Source organism: Lithobates pipiens, unplaced genomic scaffold (assembly GCF_037356315.1).
Source record: "Lithobates pipiens isolate NorthernLeopardFrog02 unplaced genomic scaffold, aLitPip1_a1.2 Scaffold_19, whole genome shotgun sequence".
NCBI lineage: Eukaryota > Metazoa > Chordata > Amphibia > Anura > Ranidae > Lithobates > Lithobates pipiens.
Genome location: NW_027507764.1, coordinates 370,695,462 through 370,709,148, shown reverse-complemented (window position 1 = coordinate 370,709,148; position 13,687 = coordinate 370,695,462). Strand labels below are relative to the sequence as shown.

At 41.2% G+C, this 13,687-nt stretch overlaps 1 protein-coding gene across 5 annotated transcripts in view; it reads left to right on the top strand.

Annotated features, from left to right (window-relative positions):
• The window catches only part of DCDC2 (doublecortin domain containing 2), a 298,898-nt gene extending 287,993 nt beyond the window's left edge, over nucleotides 1–10,905 (top strand). For all 5 annotated transcript variants that reach the window (XM_077492274.1, XM_077492275.1, XM_077492273.1 and 2 more), the window contains one exon: nucleotides 5,851–10,905. In XM_077492274.1, coding sequence (XP_077348400.1) covers nucleotides 5,851–5,946 — 96 coding nt within the window. In that variant the 3' untranslated portion in view covers nucleotides 5,947–10,905. The remainder of the gene's footprint in view (nucleotides 1–5,850) is intronic.
• Nucleotides 10,906–13,687: the final 2,782 nt, after the last annotated feature.

Below are 13,687 nucleotides of genomic sequence, written 5' to 3'. Positions count from 1 at the left end.
GTATACCCGCTGCCCCAAAAATGGCTCCTGTTAAGAGACATGCTTACGAAGCGGATTTCAAACTCATCGCTATCAGTCACGCAGTAGAACAACCTAAGAGAGGTTTACGGTACGTCAGTTTACGGTAAGAGACCGGGTGGCTTTTTCCACGAAGGTCATATATAAGGCGCACCGGATTATAAGGCGCACGGTCGATTTTATGAGAAAATTTAGGCTTTTACGTGCGCCTTATAGTCCGAAAAATACGGTAATGCAGATTTTTCCAGGGGAGTTTAATTGCAGCAGAACTTTATTTTAAATGTAAATAAACGTAAACATGAGACACCAATAATATAGTACTGCATTATGTACCCTGAAATACAATTGAAGCACTGTAAAAACAATAATAAATTGTGTTTGCAAGGCCAGTGTTCATTGTTGATTTGAATCAATATAAGGGATCTTTTTTTTTAATTCTAGGTTTTCATTGAAGTGGAAAAATATCCTGCAGTATATGTTGTGCTGTGACCATATTTTGCATCAATAGATTATTAAAGCAACTTTATACTAATGTAAATAAAAGAGACTGATATTTTTACTGTACATTCCACATCTTGGAGTACAGTACAGGTAACAGGCAACATATTCATATACCATGGATAATAGGCTTGTATCTTAAAGTAACACTATGGGACGTCCCCAAGCAAACTGTGTTAATAGGCCCAAAAACAATAAAGGCAACAATTGGACATCTACCTGGTAAAACTTTGAGAAAGTATGAACAGAAGACCAGGTGGTGGCTTTACACAGTTGTGCAACAGAGGCTTGGTGTCTAAAATCCCAGGATATTCTTACAGAGCTGGTGGGTTGGGTTCACCACAGCACAGGAGGAGGTTTTTATTTAAGAGCAGAAGCTCTTGCAATCAAGTTCCTAATCCATGTGCAATGATGGATTATGAACCTCTTGCAAGGTTCAGAGGAAAGAAAAACAGTGAATCTGTGGAAGCAGTAGCTTTTCAGTACACTCTAATGGCTCTGACTTATCCAGGCAATGTAAAGAAAATGCATTTGGATGCTTAAGAGCAGGGCACCAGCATGTCAGGACAATGGAATGCTGAAACCACCTTTGGAAGAAAGGATGGTCACAGGCGTAATTTAGCTTTGTTGTTGCAAAGTTTGAGGAAAGGCTCTTTACAGGACTTCAGTTCAGATACAGGTCTAATAGACGTGATGACTACCAAAAAGGCTACTTTGCTGGCAAGAATCTCCAAGGAAATATCCCAGATGGGTTCAAAAAGTAGTTTCTACAGGGCAGATAAAACTAAATGAAGGGGGGTCGTAGCATGAGAAACACCTTAAATAAAGGTTTTTACAAGGAAATGAGAAGACAGAGGTGTTTGAAAAGGGATTGATAAGGCTGATACCTGCTCTTCTAGGGTGGTAAGAGCTAGATTCTGTGCAAGTCCTGTTTGTAGGAAGGCCAGAATGTGAGGCACAGTGTAATATCTGGGACTGCATTGACTGCTCTCACATCAGGCAAAGTAAGATTTTTGGGTACGATAATAGATTTTCCTGAATGTAACCTTTCTTTCAGCAAGGTAGGAATCACAGACTCAGAGAATCATCTGCCCTTTAAGAACTGAGTTTCAACAATCATGCTGTTTAAGCAAGATTGGAATAGTGAGTCTTGAGATGTCTGGTCTGTTGGGAAGAGGACAGGGGGGTGCTAGGTTTTTCTGAGCTAGTTTGGTGCAAGTAAAATCACCATTTTCCTCTCTTGTTTTTTGTGGATTTTTTTGTTCTCTAAACAAACATATCCGAAGACCACATATTTTTGGCATATCAGATTCTTTAGCATATCAGATTGAAAGCATCTTTATGAAAATACCATCTCCCTGGTCTAAATGATGGTGGCTGAGATACTTTGCCTTTCAATTGTCAACTCCTGGGATGTGGACCGAATGAATCCTTGGACAGTTTCTGTCCACAAGAGACTGTGGCTTGTTTCCTTCAAGACAGCTAGGCTCCTTTTACCCCCTTGATAGTTGATATGTGCCACTGTGATGGCATTGTCTGACTGTACCCAAACTGTATGTCCCTTTAGAAGGGGGGGTCCAGTGCTGGAGTTAGAATCTGACTGCTCTGAGCTCCAAAATGTTGATTGGGAATTTAGTTTTCTCCCTTGACCTCTCTTGACCATGTTCACTGAACTGTCTAGAATTGGAAGACTCCTCCCTAGCCTGACAGACTTTAGTCTGTTGTAACAACAAGGAAGAAAAAAGGTTAGAGCTGTAGTAGTGATCCACCAGGACAAGGAAGTTCTTGCTCGGATGGATAGGGACATGGCAAAGAGCCTGCAGAATGAAAAGCGCTCTTAAGTGAAATTCTCTGTTGTCAAGCATGCTGTCTCAGAGAAAGAACTTTATTTTCTGGAAGAAAGACTTTTATTGGGATGTATCCAGGATTGGACCCAAGTATTCTGATCATCCAGCCAAAGGCTTGGAGCAGCTGAATTGTCTTTTGGACATTTGCTAAGAATTGCAAGGGAGATTAATTCTTCAGAAGAAGGCTGTTTAGATTACTTGTCATTTGAGTGCCCTGAGTTCTAAGATGTGCAAGCAATAGTGCTAAAACTTTTGTGAACATCCTGGGAGCAGAAGGTAGGCCGAAGGGCAGTGCGACAAACAGCAAGTGTTTTTCTTCCACTGCAAACTGTAGCAATCACTGATGAAGTGGGTAAATGGGAACATGCAGAGACACATCTTGGATGTCCACAGATGCCAAGTATTGCCCAAATGGAAAACTGGCCATGTGAAATTTTGTAATTTGAAGGAATTTGTTGGGGGCACCTTAAGTCCAGGACTGGAGGAATACCTCTGCTGGGCTTTGGTATTGTGAACAGGTTTGAATAGAATATATTGAACTTATCCTGTGGTGGTACTGGTACAACAAATCCCTGGGGCAGGAGGTGGTTTAGGGGATTCTGCAAATATGACTGTCCTTGGACATTTCTTGGTTTATTTGAAAGAAGAAAGCAGTGAGGTGTTAGTTGTGAACTCTATCTTGTAGCCTTTTGAAACCATAAACTAATAGGTCTGGGATGTCTGTGATCCAGAGAGAGGCAAACTGTGACAGACATCCCTCCACTCTTAGGAGTGAGGGTGTCCCTTTATTTGAAAGATGATTTTGGGGAAGGCTTGGTGGCCTTTGAGGCCCAGGCCTTGTACCAAAAGGAGGGCTGAACTTAGATTTTGAAACTGAAGCCTGGTTAGAGTGTGCATGGAATCTGTGTTTGGTAAAGCTATGGGCTCCTGAGAAAAGTGCTTTTAACCTCCCCCTGAGGAAGTAAAACCTTCCCACCTGACCTATTTGATGAATTGGTCAAGAGCCCCACCAAATAAACATATTCTTTGCAAGGGCCTACGGGTGATGTGCCTTTTACAGGCAGCTTCTGCTGTCCAAGCCTTTAGCCAGAGAATTCAACGAATATTAATGGAGATTAGAGCCATTCTGGATATTTGTCTCGTGACATGGTATTTTGCATCTACACAAAAAAGCAGTGCAGAAGGCAATTGTTGTAATTGCTCTGTAACAGGGTCATGTTGGTTATATGGTTGAGGCTGAAGAAGAAGCGACATGCTTTGAAATGCATCCCTATCTCCCAGTTCACTCCCAGCGGTATCAGGTATCCAGGCTCCGGCTTCTGTCCCTGGTTGGTTTGTCTTCCTGCAGTAGTGGCTCCCTGCTGCCTGTGCTCTTCTCCCTCTGCTCATGGCCAAAGCAGAGGAATTCCACAATGGCTGCAGGCTCCAGAGGTAGCAGCTTTGACTTTTGCTGCTTTACACAAGCTCCCCTTTTGTGAGTGTGTTTTTAATCATTAATAAATATTGCTCATCTTGTCTACTACACAATGCAGGTTGCGTTTGTCTTTTCCCTTTTGTTCATGTTGGTTATTTATTGTCCCAGTCCAATTAGCTGCAGTTTGGCATACAGAAATTACAGCAAGTGTTGGAAGCAGAGCTGGGCCTGCCCGGTTAAAGAGAGCTTTTATACGTGTCTCAAATTTGCTGTCACCAAAATCTTTGAAAGAAGGAACTTCTTTAGTAAGTACAGTGAGATGTTTGCTTAGGATATCAGGATCAACCACAAGAATAGCCCACTTTTTTGCAAATTCTTTTTCCAATAGGGTTCTGCAAAGATTTCCGGGAGAGTGAAAATCCTTTCATTAGTGACCCAGTCATGAGAACCTGCATATTCTGTTCATGAACTGGGAACATTTTGCAAGTTTTGTAGGTTTCTTTGTGCCCAGAGATGCATGGCTAGACAGAAGAGAGTCAATGTCAGCCAGCATCCCTAAGGACATATAACCATTTGGATGAGTGGTTACAAGCAAACAGTGGTGCCAGGGTACTAATCTGGCTGCATTGTTGCTGGCTGTGACTGTTCATACACACTGTGTACATGGCTGCCAACAAGAGTAACAGATTCCTGTTGATAGTGGTCCATGTGAGTGGATCTTGATCACTCTTCTCATCTTCATAATGTAGCATGGAGTTGTTCTGTAGTCCGCAAAGACAGCAGAGAGCAGTGCTAACTGATAAGTCAGCAGAGAACACAGGAAGTTATCAGATCACTGGGTTTCTGGCAGGAACTATGTGCTTTTTTGCATTGATTGTATATAGCATAATGTTTTCAATGGTATATTTAACAGGCTAATGAAGAAAAAAAAAAAGAAAAAGAAAAGTTAATTGTTTGTGGTTACATACCTTTTATTAACTGTAAAAATATTAGCACCGACTACCTTCTCTGCTTTCCTTCTCTGATACATATTCTGTGCTCTAACAAGCATGTGTACTTTGGACTAAATCTAGCAAGCATTATCATGCATCACATTACACTTGTTTTCTGTATCACTGGATACAGATAATACAACCTTGTTGATCTTCCCTCCCTTCCTCTCTCCCTCTTTCACTATCTCGTCCCTGAAGCCGGAAAATCCACAACAACCGCAAGAACCCATTTTAATCATGCTGTTTCATCACCTGTAACCTTGTCTTGTAAATGGAAACCTACAAAAAATATATTCTGTTTCCAGAAGAAGCCAAAAACCTGCTTTGATAGTATTTAGCATATGAACTTCTTCACTGAAACAACAAAATAAATAAATAGTACACTGACAGGGCACATTTGTAAATTAATCACAAATATGTGAAACAGCAAGGGTAGAGCAAACTGAGATGCTTTGCTCACACTATACAGTATATGTCTGTTTAGTAGTGTTGGAGCTCATCAAGATTATTAGTGTGTATTTTTTATTTTGTTGTATACTGTACAGATACTCTTAAAGTGGGTCTGTTCACAAATATTAAAATAAACCTGTCCGGTCCTACTAGGACGGATAAAAAGTATTAGAATGTCAGACTTTTCCTGGAGAGGATGCTACTTTGGGATCCCTTCAGTGCTGCCTACACATGTAGGTTGAGAGTCACTTGATCTTTGCTGAAGGGTGAGATTGGTCAAGTGACTCTTTCCTTTAATTAAGAAAAACTGTGGTCATTACTGAATAAAGCCATTTGGTCTAGCAAAGGCATATCATATTGATTGTTTCTCAAACTGGTGTGGTTGTTCCAGCTTTCAATAACTGTATAATATTTATGAAAAACCTGAAATAATAAAAAAAAATGGTCTCATCAATGGTTTATGTTTGCTAAATGACAGCGGTATTTAAAGTAACCAAGCCAAAAATAATCAGATAAAAATGAACAACCTATTAAAATATGGTGTATAACAAAACCAGATTTTGCTGCAATATTCACTTTCACGCTATCTGCCTAGTGATCAGCTTTAAACTTTTACTTTGTTTTTGTGCAGGCTGAATATTCTCTTCAAAGACCAACCTCATCAAGACTTCTGGAGAAAGTTTCCGCTCCTACTGACACAGAGAAGAACTTGGAGCCTGAAGCCTGATCCAAGGGTGGAATGACCCCTGATCATAGATGCTACCTTGATACTTGAATCTGCATGTTTTACTGTATCATTACAAAGCTAGTTATTGGAAGAAGGAGTATGTATGTGACATGTATATACATTTACATTCCCTCATATTAAACATATCAGCGTATGCACTGTTTCTAAATTGGATTATTTTTATCAATAATGTTCCTATCTATTTATTAGCTTACTTTTTATACTGTCAGGTGTTTTGTAATTGTAATTTAAGGATTTATTTTGTTAAGCCATATTACATTAACAGGGGTATGGAAACATTGCACTACCTATAGCTACAAGCAAACTGCTTATTGCATTCAATGTTACGTAATGTAGCACAAGTTATAGAGCTAATTATTTTTTGGCTTAGTGTCATTTTTAGCAAAACTAGAGGGTTCTATAACAGTGTCCATTCCTGGGGGCTTAATTGTGTCATATTGATTTACTAAAACTGGAGCGCAAAATCTGGTGCAGCTGCTTGACTACCATGCACAGCTGCACCAGATTTTTCACTCTCTAGTTTTAGTAAATCAACCCCACTGTATGTGTTGGGGAAGAAATTAGCATCATCTGTAGATCTCCTTACCAGTTTCTTGTCTCAGATCCATACCTATCCATGGCAAACGTCTGACACACAGGTAGAGGATGCTAGAGGACAATAGCAATCAGAGAAGTGTATAGCGTGGGACTTTACATTTGATGAGTGATGAAACAAAGGGTTTTGGGTGAGGGAATTTTACTCTCCATGCTCACTGACCCCTTTTCCCTCACTCCCATTGAATGGAATTACTCTGATAAAGTGTCCAGTATAGTAAATCTTAGCAGCCAGTTATAAATTGCCTTTCTATAGTCTGTGTTGCTCAGTTCAATTTAGGAGTTGCTTGGATCAGTAGTTTACAAAAGCCTGCTGTTTAGGCAAGCATTTTGTGTGCTAAAATAAAGAGTTTAGAGTTTCAAGATTGTTGCTACTGTTGGAATTGAAACTCCAAGCAAAACTTCTGATGTTTTCTTTAGAGCGGGGAATGAATACAAGCTCTGACAGGATTTTTATCACTGTATGTGTATGAAAAGATGTCCTGTCACTTTTTGTGGGTTTACCAGGATAAACAAGGAGAGGTAATCTAGACAATAGGACTAGGGGTGTGGAATTTAATTGCTGCATCGATGCATCGTGATTCGGGGGTCCCCAATGCGACATCGATGCATGCGACCTGAACAATCGATGTCGGGTGACGTCATCCCGACTCGCCCCGCTCCTCCCAGAAGAGTAATCTGAGCGTTTTTGTCAAAATACCTTTTTTTTATAAATACAATGATCATCCATTAAGTAGTCACCTCTGTGTGTTTTTTTTAAAATATATGCAGCTTTAAACCTCATTTTTTAGCGTGTGTATATAACTGTATACACCGCTCATGTGACTGCTCAGTCCGGCCAGCCCCTCTCCTCTCACGTCTCTCCTGACGTCAGCCCCGTCCATCTCTGTTCTACAGTCGGTGGGCAGGGCTGAGAACTCCTACTGACCTGACAATAGATGTGAGCCAGAGAGACAAGAGAGGCGGGCCAGAGCGAGGAGAGTAGAGAGCAGTCACATGAGCAGCTTATACAGTTACACACACACTAAGAAACGATTTATGAAAAGCTGCATATATTTTAGAATGCACATACAGCGGTGGGCACTTAATAGATTATAATTGCATTTATCACCAGTCTCACCACACAGGTATTTTTTAGCAGTATGTAGAGTACAAGTATGTTTGTACTCTACATACACTGGCTCCTACAAGTGCTCAGTGATGACATTTACCCCCCCCCCCCCCCTCGTTTGCACATTCCACTGTGTTAACTCCTAGTGTGCTGGAAGGTACAAATGAGGGGGGATGAGTAAATGTCCTGGCCTCGCAGCAGCCAGGTGTGTGTGAATTCCTGTACCCTGTAGTGCACCAGATTAGTGCATTCAGTAAATCGGAGTTCCAACCGTTTTTTAGTTTATTAAAAGTCAGCAGCTACAAAGTGTAGCTGCTGACTTTTAATAATCGCATTCACCTGTCCCACGGTTCATCGATGTGGCTGCATGGAGCATCGCTCCTCTCCCCCTCCTCTCCTCAGCGCCATCATCTACTGTGGGCAGTGACACCCACCCGTGACAGCTTACGGCCGGGCACGCACTGTGCTCTGCCATTGGCCAGACAATGGTCCCAGAAGATCGCTGGCAGAGAGGGGTCGCCTAGTATTTTTTTGGTTTATTAAAAGTCAGCAACTACAAAAAAAGTGTATCTTCTGACTTTTAAAAAAGACACTCACCTGTCCCACAATCCAGCGATGTGGCCACCCGAACCCTCCATTCTCTCCCCTGCCTGGCAATACTACTGTGGGCATCCAGGTGTGACATCTTGCAGCTTCACAGCCAGGTGTGCATGTCTCACTGCGCTGTCCTGTACAGCCGGGCAATCTTCTGGGACCTGTGATGTGTCCCAGAAGATTGCAGAGAGGAAGGGCCGCCTAGGTGGCCCAAGCGGAAGTGGGAGCATGTCAGTAATCGTGATGCATCGTGATGCTTCGCGGAATCGAATTGAATCGTTGACCAGATAATCGTAATCAAATCGAATTGTGAGACCAGTGAAGATGTGCACCCCTAAATAGGACCGCAAACATAAATAATGCACTTTTTTTTAGTAAGGGTCGTGTCTTCTGTTGCTAACGTCTCACTCCCTATGTAGTCATTAGGATAGAAAGTAAGGGAAATCTCCCAAACAAACATACTGTAACATACCCGGTTAGAGAGTGAGAAAACCAGGGTCTGTCTATTGTCCAGGAAAGATAGGAGTTATGTGGGAAACAGAATAGCAATGGTGCATGTGGAGAATTAGATAGATAAGCTTCCAGAATGAGGTGCATCAGGCATGTTCCTAAGTACTGTACATACATAGAGGTAGGAAGGGCCAATGGCAGATGAAGCATTGACAAACAGGCTAAACCCAGAGTTTGCAACAAGGAGTATGACTGAGGTCCAAAGCATCAAACAGAGGTTTGAGTAAATCTAGGACCAAGGTTGGAAAAGACAAGCCAGGTTGGTCACAGCACAAAGAATAAAGTAGATCAAGTCCGGATATAGGGCAGACTGCTGAAGATCACTTAGCAATAGCTATCTATAAGACCATCCCTTTAGGGTCAGTTCACACTATTGCGAATTGGATGCGGGTTTTCCCACATCCAATTCGCATGACAGGAGAGTGTGACCGGCTCTCAATAGAGTTGGTTCGCACAGCCCCGGAGTGGCCGCAGAGCGCACAGCAGAAGAGTCCTGTGCGTCTTTGGCTTCATTTCAGGTCTGAATTCAGCCAGAAATTCGGACCTGAAACCGTGAATGGGGACACGCCGGACCCCCTGCTGTGCCCCGCGACCACACATAGTGTGAACCCAGCCTGAAGGATATGTTCACCTTTAAAAAAAAAAAGTGTATTTATTATAATTTTTTTTGTAGAAGCCTGGAAAACGTTGCACCTGCGATCAGCAGATTGTAGGTGCGAAGCAGGGCTCTTGTACACTGACAGGAAGAATCAATGAACTACTGAAAACTACAAGCCAACAGCCACAAAGGCTGTCGGTATTTGCAGTTCATTCATTCACAGGCCTCAGTAAATAAATGGCGTGGCCACGTGGGCAGAGCCCTGCATGGCCACTTTCTTTTTCAAATAATGACAGCAGGTACTGGGAGAAAATCCCCGGCCTGCTGTCACAGGGAGTGCGTGGATTGGGGGTGGAAATGGGTGGAACATGAAAAATTTTCCCAAAGGTGAACAACACCAACAACTCTGCTGTAAAACACATACACTAATGCAGGAGCCCACTTGGCAACTGCCCAGAAGACAATCCATTGCCAGGCACACACATACATATGATGGCAGATTGTACCTTCATAACAAATACATTAACAACAAATATCTGGCATAATTTCAGACCCTTTACATTCTATCTAAAACTAAAAAGTTTTGCCAGGACTTTAATATCTATTTCCCCTGTCTTTAGGGATACTATTTTCAAATATGATATCATTTCACATGACTGTCATTGACAGTAATTTACATTGCACATGTAAGGATTTCATAAGCCCTCTTTAACAGGCACTAAAATCTGCTCCTGAAAACAGACAACTTACATAGCGGGATGCCAACAGCAATTTAGAAATAATGACCTATGTTCCATCCTGAATGTTTACTGTGATCACCAGCTTGAAATGCACTAACATTTACTTAGTCTGTCCTTGCAAAGTGTAAAATGTCATCCTGATAAAATAGTAATCCTTCCATACACACCATTGTCTAAGCAAGACAAATGTTGTCTTTTATGCACAAGTAAGCGGTATTAGATGTTAACATTAACATGTAATTATTATGTAAGTTTACTGAGTGCTAGACACTGTACAGCACTTGTGATGAAATGGAGATAATGCACATGGGTAGATTATTCCAAAGCCTAAATATGAATACAAAAGAAACAATTTGTATCCATCTGGGCAGATATAATCTGACCCATTTTGTTGATGGCTGAGAGCTCAAGTGATATGAATAGTTTTTAGGCATGCACAATTTACAGATTATTTGAGTCGCTAAGGGCAAGCATTCAGCTATATTTTTCATAGACTGTACAGATGTAGCACAGATGAACTGAATGCACAGCAGGAAAAAAAAAGAAGCTTTGATAAATATACATTATATTACATTTTTACTCTGAATCGTTCACTCATATCTGCTTGTTACATTTTTATGGAAGGCTTTTATCTTTTGAAAACACATGTAACTCATATCATATAGAATATTATTTTTCCAGTTTCCTAAAGAAATTCTAAAAGTTTTATCTGATATATGCAACATAATGTTAGCTAAAATATTAAATAACATAAGCTGTTTGTCACAAATAAACCACCATTTACTTTAAAATAGTTGAAATGTGTGTTATTTCAATCCTTGTAATCATGAAACTTCTTGAACAGGATCAGCATTAAACCAGAGCGAAACTACTGAACCTAAAAGGAATGAAACTGCAATGCATTTATCCTTGGGAATTAGAAATATCATCCTTGTGTTTTACCAGTACGTAAACAGCTGTCTTCATATAGCTGCCAATATATCCATCTGTTATACATACAGTGAAATGTAGCACATTATTTGCATACAGTTGTGTGCATTCAGCAATAGAGCAATACGCTCTAACTTCTATCAGTTTTATTTTATGTCTATCTTGCAATGACATACTGTATATACAACACATTTATTATAGGTATACATTGTGGAAGGTTGCCTTATCAAATACTGCATTGCTCTAGACAAAACAGCTAAATACACAGTTGAAATGCGTACATAGTTACTGTTTACTTGCATTTGTAATTCTTTTCAGCCAGTTTTGTTATTTACACACAGGGCTTTTTTCAGGGGGAACTTGGTGGAACTCAGTTCCACCACTTCTGGCTCAGACCCTCTGCTCTCTGCCCACCACTATCACTTGTAAACACAAAAGTCCGGTTTCTGTGTTTACAAGCAACAGCTCTGCAATCTCTGTGTAATGCAATCCTGGTATTTAATGACCTTTAAGACCCTCCTACTGTTTGTGTAATTTGACTGACCACACCCACTATTTGATGTGATTTGGAGGGTGTGTGTAGAGGAGCAGTTTTGGGGGGTCGTTGTTCAGTTCCAGCACTTATTGTTTGAGAAAAAAAAGCCCTATTTACATGCATTTTCCTTACTGCAGATGGGTACACATGTAGATGCTGCTTAAAGTGTATGTCCAGCCAAACCTTTTTTTCTAGTGTTGGTTTAAGTGGAGAAGGCTTAGGAACCCTAGGTTTTTACTGGTATGGGGACTCCACTAAAGATATTTATACTCACTTCCTGCGCTGCTGGCAATGTCTTGCCAAACAGGAAGTGAAGGTTACTATCCAATATGGATGGGCCAAACGGACCCCTGTTCGGTTCACACCAGAACTTCCGAACAGAGTGAAATTTTGAACCCGAATAATGAACCCCATTGTCAATGGGACCCAAAGGTCAAGAATCAAAAGTCCCCATTTTGAAGGATTATATGCAAGTAATTGGGCATGCAATGGTTATAGGGGTCCTGCCCTTGGGGATATCAATAAAAAAAGTTTGTGAAAAATTAAATTTTTAAATGAGCAGTGATTCTTTGATTTTTAAAGTGAAAGCCTAAAAATGAAAATTTCCTTCCAATATATTGCCTGGGGAGTCCCTTTAGTCTACCTGTGAAGTGGCAGATCTGTAACATTTCTAAAATCTGCTGCAGCAATAATTGCATTTATAAAGCCAAAAAAATGACATTTTCCCTGCAAGCTGCCTTTATTTTGCTCAGCAACAGCTGGGGAGCCAGTGTATATGATGAGGCCACAAAGTAGTGCACTGGGAACAAAATTTGAGATTTTTTGTATACATTCTGGTGTCACTTTTACTTTGTATAGAAGTAACGGGTGCGTAAAAATTGGTCTCTGAGCATCGGTGATGCCTTCCCACCATAACCCTATAGAGGTAATCTTGATGAAAGCAAGAATTGGCCTTGCTGTAAAAAATGGCAATGATATGCACCTGTCAAACAGGTGCATAAAAATTACTCTTTGGGTGTCGGGGGTGCCTTCCCACCCTAACCTTATAGAGGTGCTCTTGAAGAAGGCAAAAAAAAAATTACAATGATATGCACCTGTCAAACAGGTCCTGAAAAATTGGTCTTTGGGTGTTAATTGTGCCCATGAAACCTATACCAAAAACATTGTTCCAGATAAAATAATTGAACACCCTCAAAGCTAGGCAGCCCTTAAAGTCCTGCAGAGATTCCACATTTCAAAAAGACTTAATCAGTGACATCGGCATCAGGGGCTTCATAGCTGGTAATCCAGGACTGATTTCTATAAAATTCAAACGATCCACAGAGTCTGTGGACAGACGCGTTCTATGATCAGTAACAAAACCTCCTGCTGCACTGAATGCCCATTCTGAAAGCACGCTGGATGCAGGGCAGCCCAACAACTCAATAGCATACTGGGCAAGTTATGGCCAGTGATCTATTCTCATTACCCAGTAAGTCAGTGGATCGTAAGCTGGAAAGCTCTCCCCCCCTCTGTTTTGGCCGCAAGATAATCATCCACCATATGATGTAGACCCTGACGATGGAATATAGAAGCTGACAGCCCTGGGCGGCGAGCACTAAAAAAATTCCGAAATGCCTCACTTAGGCGTACACCTTCTCCAATGCTCCTCTCTTGACCAACTGAAGACTCAAAACAACGTTTTCCACGACACTGTAACCTACTGGAGTCAGTTAAAACGTTCAATAAAATTCTCTTTAATGTTTCCTCAAGAGATTTTATCTTCTGCACCATCTGTGGGGGCGGGATGAGTTCTGAGACCTTCCCCTTATAACAGTGATCAAGGAGCATTGCCAACCAGTAATCATCCTTCTCCTTTATGCCACATATTCATGGGTCCTTTCGCAGACTTTGAAGCATGAGGTTGCCCATGCATCTCAAATTTGCAGAGTCTTGAGAAGCAGACTCCTCAGGGTCACTCAGGATGGAAGCATCTGGAACTTCCTTCTCCCAGCCACGTACTACTCCCAAGGGTCTTGGGGTTAGAAAGCCATTGCTTACAGATTGACTCATGTCTTCCTCTTCTTCAAAGCCTATGAAAGTGCCAGAATCCTCCTCCTCATCATCCT